The 10,252-nt window shown below is 41.2% G+C and overlaps 2 protein-coding genes across 2 annotated transcripts; one reads left to right on the top strand and one right to left on the bottom strand.

The window, feature by feature from the left end:
- Window positions 1–894: 894 nt before the first annotated feature.
- On the bottom strand, window positions 895–4,733 carry LOC125772082 (uncharacterized). The gene is made up of 3 exons (XM_049443438.1): window positions 4,481–4,733; window positions 1,969–2,092; window positions 895–1,876 (listed from the first exon to the last, which is right to left on the bottom strand). The coding sequence occupies exons 1-3, from the start codon at window positions 4,520–4,522 to the stop codon at window positions 1,662–1,664; spliced, it is 381 nt and encodes a 126-aa protein (XP_049299395.1). The 5' UTR covers window positions 4,523–4,733; the 3' UTR covers window positions 895–1,661.
- Window positions 4,734–6,258: 1,525 nt separating this feature from the next.
- Window positions 6,259–9,533, top strand: LOC125763905 (uncharacterized). The gene is made up of 3 exons (XM_049427612.1): window positions 6,259–7,245; window positions 7,415–7,538; window positions 7,616–9,533. The coding sequence occupies exons 1-3, from the start codon at window positions 7,123–7,125 to the stop codon at window positions 7,834–7,836; spliced, it is 468 nt and encodes a 155-aa protein (XP_049283569.1). The 5' UTR covers window positions 6,259–7,122; the 3' UTR covers window positions 7,837–9,533.
- The last annotated feature ends 719 nt before the right edge of the window (window positions 9,534–10,252 follow it).

Here is a 10,252-nt window from a genome sequence, read left to right as displayed (position 1 = left end):
AACTCCATTTACAATCACACGATAGCGTGTAGTGGTATATGTATGTATATCGGATGCAAGAAAAAAGAGAAGAAATATTTTGCCCAACTAATTACTAAACAAAGGAATAAGTTCCACCCTCTGTAATTCCTAACTTTTACCGCTCCAATATACCTTTCTATTCCTAATGAAAGTGTGTCTGTGTGTGTGTGCGTGTCCAGCCACGAGTTGAGTGTATGAATAAAATATGCATATTGCAACCATTTTCCATCAAACGTGCCACACACACAAAAAACACACACAAAATAAAAACGCCCGAAAGGTATGCAAATGAGCACACAAATGAGAATTATTTGTTTGTAATGCATTTGAAAAGAATATTTAGGCGCACGAAAGGTGACATTTAAAATACTATGTTAAAACAGTTAAAATTGTATGGCGAATATTTTTGCAAAGTATTAAAAATTATTTTTATTATTCTTATTGCGCGAATCAATCTCTCCATTCTTTTCCTGCTTTGTTCCCCTAAAGGCATGTTCGAGGATTCGTTCGTTTATTGAGTAGTTGCTAAGCAAATTTTACCTCGAATGTAAATTTGCATTCGTCCATTGTTCTTTCATGGCCGGAGATAGTAGTTGATTGCATTTCAGTTTTACCCGTATCCAGTAGTCTGAAATTGCTATCCAGTAGCCTGTAGGTTGCAGAAAATGCAACTTTATAATGAGCAATGGAAAACTTCTCACAATGGAAAAACACACCTCGGAACTAATGACGAGTAGCTATCGGGTGTTAGCAACCCGCTGAAAATAGAAAATCGTTGCCAGCCATTGAGGAAAAATGAATAGCTCAGCCAAGCTATTCAAGCATTGATATTATTGCTGCATTTCGGTTTGGATTTAATGCTACAAAAAGGGGTTTTGTACATTTAGTTTTATTTGTATACACATATATCAAAAGAGTACATACTCGAAACGGTATAGATATAATATCATATCTTAGAGGTAATGCGTATAATCGTTGCATCGTGTGTTGCGATTCGAGTACCGTTCGTTACCTACCAATATGAGTAAGAGATAGCAGAAGCTTTCTAGCAAAAACATTCATTCATTATATGCAATGTGAGATTCATCTTTCATCGTTGGTTCAGTTTTTTTTACGACAATTAGCGTTTGAGGAGTAAACCTGTTGTGAGAAATAATTTTCAGCAAAAAAAACAAAATCTTATAAAGTGTTTCCGGATTTGGTAAGGCAGCCTTGTTTACAATCTGCAAATCGTTTGCGGTTGCATAGAAAGCTCCACAGAGCATTACACACGGTTATTCCATGCTCTAACGTCATCTAGTGAGGAAGCTATGTAACGTACGCTTTTTCTTTGGACTGTTTGAAGTTTGTTTGTAGCTTTCTACTCGATCGCTAACATGCTGCTAACAAGAGTGTTTGTTTTTAAAAAAAATCTTATCGCAATTCGGTCGTTTTGCTGTTTTTGTTTACACCGCTGAGCAAGGAGCGTAGTTGATGTAAATATGGCTGAATGCTTCCATATCATGGATGGACGACGATTGAGTACGTTTAGCATGTTAAATTAATGATGAAATTATGCAAAAATGTGAAACAAAAATAAAACAAAACAAAAACATAAACATCATAGCACATTAGAAGGCTTCAATATGGTGATTGCACGCTTAGTCGCGCAGTGTAAAGATGGCGTCGAAGAAGAACAGTACACCGTTAGTAACGGCCAGCGAACCCTTCGAGATGGCGATCTTTTTCGTGTCGGTACTCCAGGCATTTTCCCACTCCTTCAGGATCAGTACACCGGACGCAATAAACATGGCGCAACCGATCAGGCTGAAGAACAGGTCCAGCTTCTTATTGATCGGATTGCTCAGCATGTAGCCTACGGTGAGAAGCGTACGAGAAGCGTTACGGGGGTGTGTGGGGTGTAACGACGTAACAGCGTAACGCTGCTAAAGGAAGGGCATAACATACCAGCAAACAGTGCGATTAGGATCACACTATACCCGACGAAGGTACCGGCCGACAGCAGCTTCGTGATGTCATCCCGCTCGCCGAGACTTTTGTAGTGAAGAATCACACAGGTGATGGCGAGTGCCTGTAACGGAAGAGGGAGAAAGTATGAGTAATTTTACTAGGAGTATGTTATTTGTGAAAAGATGACGATTTTATGGCGCCTGAACACAAGGAGATCATGGTTATCAGCTCTCTCTCTCTCTCTCTCTCTCTCTCTCTCTCTCTCTCTCTCTTCTTGGCTTTAACGACCTTACAGGTCACGCCGGCCATTTCTGGCTTACTAGACTTATTTTTACCACGTAGCTGGATAGCCAGTCCTTGCTACGGGGAGACGGTCCGGATGGGATTTGAACCCGGTCCTGCCGTGTGGACCGGCACCGTTTATCAAATACACCACCCGGGTCGCCCCCAGGTTATCAGCTAAGATTAGTTAATTTGACCTCTTAACAGCGTTCTGCAGATAACAGGAGGAATTGTGTGATCCGTTCGTTGTCGAGAACGTCCCACCGTCAATCGCCACACGGTAACGGTTGTCATCAACATCCGAAAACATAAACATATAATCCAGCTGTTAAAAATTGTTTACAACGTTACTACAAACAAAAGGCAAAACTATTTTAAGCGCTTGTCAGTTAGCGCTAGGGGTAATAATTGAATTTTGGACATAAGCGACGAACGTACCCCCAAAAGAGGAATGCATTCAACCACAAACGTCTGAACATTTCCTTTCACCTTCAACAATGAGTTCGTTACCATTACCACTCAAACACACGCGTTAAGAAATTTCTATAAACATGCTCTCTTGCGATGATTAATACGACGATAGCGTCTCGTTTACCCCGCATACATGCCCAACACCATGCTTCATTGGATGCAACGATATTATGTTTTGTTTGCAAATTTACCATAAGAAACAAGTGGTTTAGCATCAAGCAATAAAAGCAAAAGCAAAAAAAAAAACAGTTTCATCGCGATAAAACATTCTCACATGGTGTACCCCCACGAACTAGGTCAAGTTGAACAGGTTGCAGTGTATGCGCCTGATACTTGTCCGTCAGATGCGCAGTAAGATTTGCGGAATGCGTTCAAACCGCCCTTTTTTTTGCTCATGACTAACCCTTGTTCGGAGGGTTTGTTTTTTTCTTCTCCCTTTTTTGGTTCTATACCACAAACACATGGTACGGTTTTGGAATGTTGTTCACGGCAATGGAGAGAAAAATGGGATGCCCCCAAAAACCTTCAAATGTTGATGTAAACTTGAAACCGAACCGGTCCGAAATGTTTACCCTTCCCCCATCATTATTTTAATCATTGTTTTAGCATAGCAAATATCCGTAACAAAGGCACACGCGTGGATGCGTATATATTACACGCACCCGAATGGTTGAAGGCGCGCACAAAATTTGGCGCCGTGTGATTTTACAATCCTCTCATTCTCTTTGTGGCGTTGACTAGTACTAGAGCTGGTAGAGTATTTTAAGCACGATCCGCACAAACGCGCATCCGCGGTGATGTCATCGATCATTAAATCATTCGCAAAGCCGTGACATACACCCATTGGTTGCGGGTGCCTAGAGCGTTTACAAACGGTTTTTACTATTCGATTGTATCCGGTGGAATGGCGTTTTTTTTATTGGAGGGTTTTCCTTACCTAAAACCCAAAACCGTCCCCATAGGTCCGGTTGCGGTTTTTTGCGGTTTCCGGATCTGTCTAATTACTTTTTAATATTCTCTCCACCTCTTTGGTTTTCTTTTTTTTTTTTAAATATTTTTCCATTTGTTTATTTGTCCATGGATGGCACCGTAATTTGATGCGTTTCCGGACTCTCTACATAATACGTTTATTGGCAAATATAGAGGGTGGGGTGAGGAGGGTTCTAGCTCCCCCCCGCAGCTTTACCCCATTTTCCCCCGAGGCAAATTTTATCTCCATTCACTAGCAACAAACAAAGTGAAAAAACTGTTTCCCAGTGTGTAAATGTGTAAACAAAGGCCACAAATAAATGTGTTGACCATAGCAGAACGTACGGGAAATAGAATCTAGAAATCGAACGCAATTTGGGGTGGTGGGGTAAAATGAATTTCAATGAAGAACGTAAACGAAAGAAGAAAATACACCCCTCCGAAGCATGGCTTTGGAGCGTAAGATGTTGTATAGCTAGGGTTGTAACTTAGGGCGCAAAATGAAAATACACGTTCAAGAAAAAACATTATCTGGGTTTCCAGATTTCTTTTGTTTTTTTTTTCGAGTCCTAAAATAAAACCACACTTGTTAGCTATTGGGTTCCCAATATTGTAATGGAAAAGTTTTTGGTTTATCTCATCTCATGCACTCCACCTCACGGTGGGATGGTTAATGCGTTTCAATAAGACATTAAATGCAGTTGATCACACTAGTAGTAGCCGTTTGGTACTACAAAGCAACTGCCATAGTCGCGCCGAAACCATCTGGCTTCGGTCCAACACTTACCAGCTCCAGGAACTTCACAATGGACAATCGACTAACGGCCATGGTTTTTTTTCTTTTCTTATATTGTTGCTGCTTTTGGTTGACGGCTGACTGGGCACCGGGGGCACTGGGTGATGGTTGAGCACGGTGGTGTCTTTATAATAACATAAAACCCGCACACAAACACTTCGGACACACGCAATGGACAGCGACCGGTTGCTTGAACGACTCGAATACAACTGGGCCCCGGTACCCGGTACATCTATCGTCTAGCCAGCGATGTATGCCGTGCCTGTGTGCAGGAGACACGGTGCAGAAGACGCAAAGGCACCGGCAAATCGTACTGGGATGATGTCATCGTGCAGCATGTGGAAGAGCAGCGTGCGTCTCGGCATTCGCGCTACTGTAGGGTGTATCATCAACAGAAATGATGCAGATGGATGAATGGTGTGGGAGCAGAGAAGTTCTGCTGGGAGGAGGAGGAGGAGTACCAGCGCTCTACACAGTGTTCGAATTTCTTGGTCGTTTACGTTGCGTTCTTTTCAGTGTGCATCATACATTTGCTCAGCAGGAAACAGAGAAGCAAAGAAACAAATCTCAAAGTCAGCCCACTGCTTCGGATAAAGACACACTCACGAAAACCGTCTGGAAGATGGTTAGCCTGTTTTGTTTCTTCCACCGTTCGGTGGAGAGCATTTTTCCGTCGCATGGCAACGGCACAGCGTTGCATTAATGCTTACAAACTCTCAAAAAGATTTGGTTCGAAATGGTTTAAAAGAACAAAACATCACTTTTCTGCTGCGTGTAAATCTGAGATGAGCTCATCAATTACCTGAAGGTGTAGACTCACGGCTAGAACGCGAAATACAACGATGACGGCATCGCTTCGATTGCTTAATGGTGGGACGCATGATCAAATGTTTGTCGTGATCCTCGGCCAAACCAAGGTGATCAAGGAAAGGGATCGCGTGCAAGCGCCCAAGAAGGCGAAACTATTTCAGTTTGTTTATTTTTTTGTTGTTGTTGAAGGTTTTTGGAACATAACAGCTCCGTGCAGTAAACGCCCCGTGTATCGAATCATTTTCACATGGTAGCGATATTCAGTTACACAAATTCAACATTCACAAACAGTTACACGATCAATGAAATGAAGTTACAACGAAAATTTAATGTAAAGATATAAAACAGAATTGAAACGGTGGTTTATGTGATAAACGGTGTCGGGTATCAAATCCCATCCTAACCTCCATTTTATCTTAATGTACACTCTTTAATTATACAAAAATTTAATTTCAATCTATTGCTTTTTTTAAATACATTTTAAATTTCACAAAAAAAAGTAAAATAAATGCAATTTTGAAAAAAAACACTCTCCTAACTAGAAAAAAAACACCAAAATTATACTTATTTCAGCAGCACGTTTCCAGCTTTATAAATAAATCAAAAACAAAATGTCACTACCAGCGCCATCTCTTGTTGAATAATCCAGGTAAAGCTTTTGAGCGCTTTCTAACCATCTTGGTCGAAGCTTTTTCGCTGAAAGTTTCGCCATTTTGAACGAATGGAACTAAAAAAGGGGAAAACAAAGAGAGCGCCATATTTTTTTGAGTGTGTTAATATTTGATAGTTAGAAGTAGGTCGGAAATTATTACAATGCTTATTCTTTTAAAGAGTTTTCTGTCTAGAATATTTTTTTAGTATTTTTAGCATGCAATGCAATAAAATACCGAGAAATGAGATAAACAATGAGAAATTAAAATAGGTCGTTCTGGATAACGAGTTGCTATCGATATTCGATTTTCGGTTTTAGTGATCACACGCGCTAAGCAAAAACCCATCAGCCTTTGTTTTGTTTTATTTCATTTTTTTAATTAAAAATGACTGACGTTTCCACTGCTGGCACAACTTATGCGGATAGTCCGTAATCGAGGAAAGGAAGAAAACAGATTTCGCACGATTTCGTTAGCGTCCTCAGGAAAAAGGCAGTGAAATAAATAACTCAGTTATTTGGAATAGATAAAGAGATTCGTGTATGTGGTAAGAATTGGAACGGCATCATCATGACAGCACTTGAGATAGCAACCTTAGGAGAAAGGGAAGAAATAGGAACGGTTTCGATGAGAAGTGATCTTGAAACGTTACGTCGTCCGAGTGATCCGTTCGGTCCCATGTACAATCCATACTGGTGATGGGTTTCTCGTTCTTAACTATCCAAAATTAGCTCCACACAGCTCGGAAGCACTTCAACACTCCGGTGGAAATGTGGCCACGTGGCCACATATTAGAGAGTTTGTTTTTTTGCTATCAATTAACCAACTCACTGCTGCCACTAACTTCTGCAGTTTCGCCAGACTTAATCGTACGTCGAAACCACCAGATATCTAAGTGCGGAGGAGACGATACGTTACCCAACATGTTGTTGAGCTAGATCTGGGATGTGAATCCCTCACTGGATCGGATGAAACAGTCTCGTGTGCACGAATATTCTGTTTTAGTTTGGTTTGGTGTGCGATCTAGAAGGCAACAGTTCCTTTATCTGTGCTTATACGTAGCTTGATGTTTGGCTAACAATTCGGTACAACTTTGTGCGAAAATCCCAGCGAATTTCTGTGTGGGTGTTGTGTTTGGTTTGCTTTTCTTAATTGCGTGAAAGTGTGAATCGAATGTCGGAAACTGCCGTAGTACCTCCGCCGAGGTTACACCAGAATGTGATACCACCAGCGATGCAACCATTCGCGCCCAGAGAGTATCGACCACCATTATCCATCATCAAATTTCTCGAGCTGGTAATGTTGCGTTCAGTGATCTGTGTTCCCGTGAGAATTGTTTGTTTTTGGTTCAACAAAGAAAGAAATATTCAAAAGTATCTTCCTCAATCAAACCACATTTCAATTGAAACGTTTCATTTCTCTTCAATTCTACCCAAATTCTGCATGCAAATCAACCTTCATGCAGTCGTTGGCAGTTACCTGCACTACGCTACACTACTACAGTTTCAACGATGGTGATCTCGTGACGGGATTTCTTGCCACAGGAACGTTCTGCGGGTTTATCGTCATTCTGTTCACCGTAATGGCAGGTAAACAGTACCCGCATACAGCATACAGAGGGTGTGGACGTGGAGATTTAACCGCATACCTCTCTACTCCGTTTCAGGCTACCTGATGAAGGCTCATCTTAATCGTCGGTTAAGCATTTTCTACAGCCTGCTGGGATGTGGTTGCTTTCTAACGTCCGGCGTATTTATTATCGAGGCGTGGGAACATGCATTTCGCACCCGTACCCGTGATCTTGCCATCACCAAAGGTTCCATAGCGGTAATCAATGGAGTGATCTTCCTAATGGACACGATCTTTACCTTTCGTGAGCGAAAGTGAACCTACCGTAATAGTACTACAAGCGCCGCGTACAATCTGTACCGATGTTTAGTGTTAGCGAATGAGTGTTTGTATTTTTTTGTTGTTGTGCTGTAGATTATAATGAAATGAGGTGAATACTAACAGGAATGACAACCGGTGTAGTTTAATATTTATCGTAAAGCTGCTAATGAATTTTTAGCTTGTTTTGTATTCGCGAAATTATTATATCTCGTTTAATTGCTTAATTGTTCATTGTTAAAAAATGAATTTATTTTTATCATAAAGGCCATTTTGCTAAGAAATAAGTACATGTGAAACCAAAAAAAAAAACAAAGAAAAAAACTCATTTTGCACAACATTTGTCATATTTCACGCGCTATGTCAACGAGCCACTAAACCATTCAGCCATTCAGAAGAAGAATAAAACAAGCAACGGTATGAGGTGCAGCAAAAATTCAATCAGTGTCGAAATGCAATTCAACTCTCCGGCACCGATACCGATCGGGAGATCTAGAATAAGCATCAGGCGAAAAGCAGTAGCAAAAGCAAACAATGAATAAACCAGTAAAACTATGCATAACCTTGCAACCCCGTCCCATTTGCCGAGTTCGCCTTCGAACGCACGATTGCATTCGGATGCAGCGACCAAAAAAAAAGCGAAGAAAGTTTAAACACTGGCACTGGGCAGATGCACGAACTACAATCAATGAATGAATCGATTCAGTACGCAAGAATGAACGGCTCTGGTCTACGGTATATGGTACCGGAACGGTTAGGTTATGTTCACCCCGTTGACACATATTATTTATACATGCAACGAATCATACCCTACCCTATAAGCTATCTGCAGGAGAAGTTCATTTCTGTGTGCTGCAGAAATGCAGAAACAGCATCTGACGCGAGCTTCCAGCGTTTGTCGCGCTTCCGCTGACTGTTTTGAGGTGAAACCCGAACGATGAACAATCTGCAGTGCAAATGTTCGGACCCGAAGCAATCTAATCCACCGAAGTGGTGTGTTTTATCAAGCATTTTAGTACACCGGTACGATTGGTACTAATAGTGTTCGGTAGGTTCATCGCGTAAGTTCATACGATTGTTGCTCACCCAGTGGACGAGACAACATAACAAAACTGTTCAATAAGTTTTAACAAGTTAAATTAATTTTCACGAAAAATATTACAGCTAACACAGAGCAAATCAACTGGGAGCAACGAATTGTTGGAAGAATTTTGCAAGATATTTAAGAATTTTGGCTGAGTGATTGACATTAGTCTACTATGACATGCTAGTTGCATACATTTAGGCTGAACCAATTTTAGAAAAAATAATATATTATTTCTTTGGTCCATTACGCTTACATGATTGTACTATATGTCGAAAAATCTCAATCAACACCTATTAAAACATTAAATACAAGTCGTTAAACTCAGCATTCAAAATTTATTTCAACAGATTTGATATGTGTACTTTACATGATACATGATACATGATGAATTTATGACGTAGGCTATATGTATAAGCTATGGTTCGTGGCACTAGTGATGGGCGCTCCGGAGTGCATCCACGACTCCGGAACCGGCTCCGATTTTAGCGCGGAGCCGGGTCCAAACCCACGGACCCGGAACCGGTTCCAAAGCCGAATTGCTTTCTCGCTTTGGCAGGTTTAATTCTTAGTTAGGCAGAGCGAGAAAGCATGCTGTTTAGTCTAATAGGGCCCACAAAGCTGTTAGTTGGAATCCAGCTTCGGATTAAGTTACAGTTCCGGAGGCGGTTTCGGAGTCGGTTCCGGAACCGTTGGTTCGGAGCTGTGGTAGCACTTAACGAAAGTACAATGTTTATTAAAGGTGTAAAACTCATGCTTCACCAAGAAGTCAGCTCGTAACCTACTGGCTCCTAGTACGAAATGAACCTCAGCATAGTATAATCAACCTTGTCGACTGGGTATTGATAGATTTTGATTAGGTTACGTTACCAAGCGTTACAGAGCGTTAGGTAATAACAAAAAAACCCATTCGTGTCGCCCCGTACGTCGGGCATTGAAGTCGCAAACTTTGAATGAAAGTTCCAAACCCCGTTCACTTAGCAGGCAGACATTTTGAAACAGCTTAGCTTTCACTTCGATGGGTACCGCAAGCGAATGGAAGCTATAAATTGAATTCCTAGCATACTTTATTGCCAAATAAATTACATACACATAGCTGTCAAAATGTTTCGAAAGCTATTTTGATGCAACACACATCCTTATGCGGTGCCTTTCGCTTGCACTGCTGTACTACATTCTTCCTTTTGGACACATTTGGCCGTGCTTCTTCAGTCGACGGCTATTTGTCGGCTAAAAACCGGAGGCTAATATATTTGTTTACCCAGCGTCACCCACTTACACACCAGCACGAGACGGGCAGCGAACAGAAATGGTGAGCAATTATTCATGAAC

This window comes from Anopheles funestus, chromosome X, assembly GCF_943734845.2.
Source record: "Anopheles funestus chromosome X, idAnoFuneDA-416_04, whole genome shotgun sequence".
Taxonomy (NCBI): domain Eukaryota; kingdom Metazoa; phylum Arthropoda; class Insecta; order Diptera; family Culicidae; genus Anopheles; species Anopheles funestus.
This window is presented reverse-complemented; position numbering and strand designations above follow the sequence as displayed.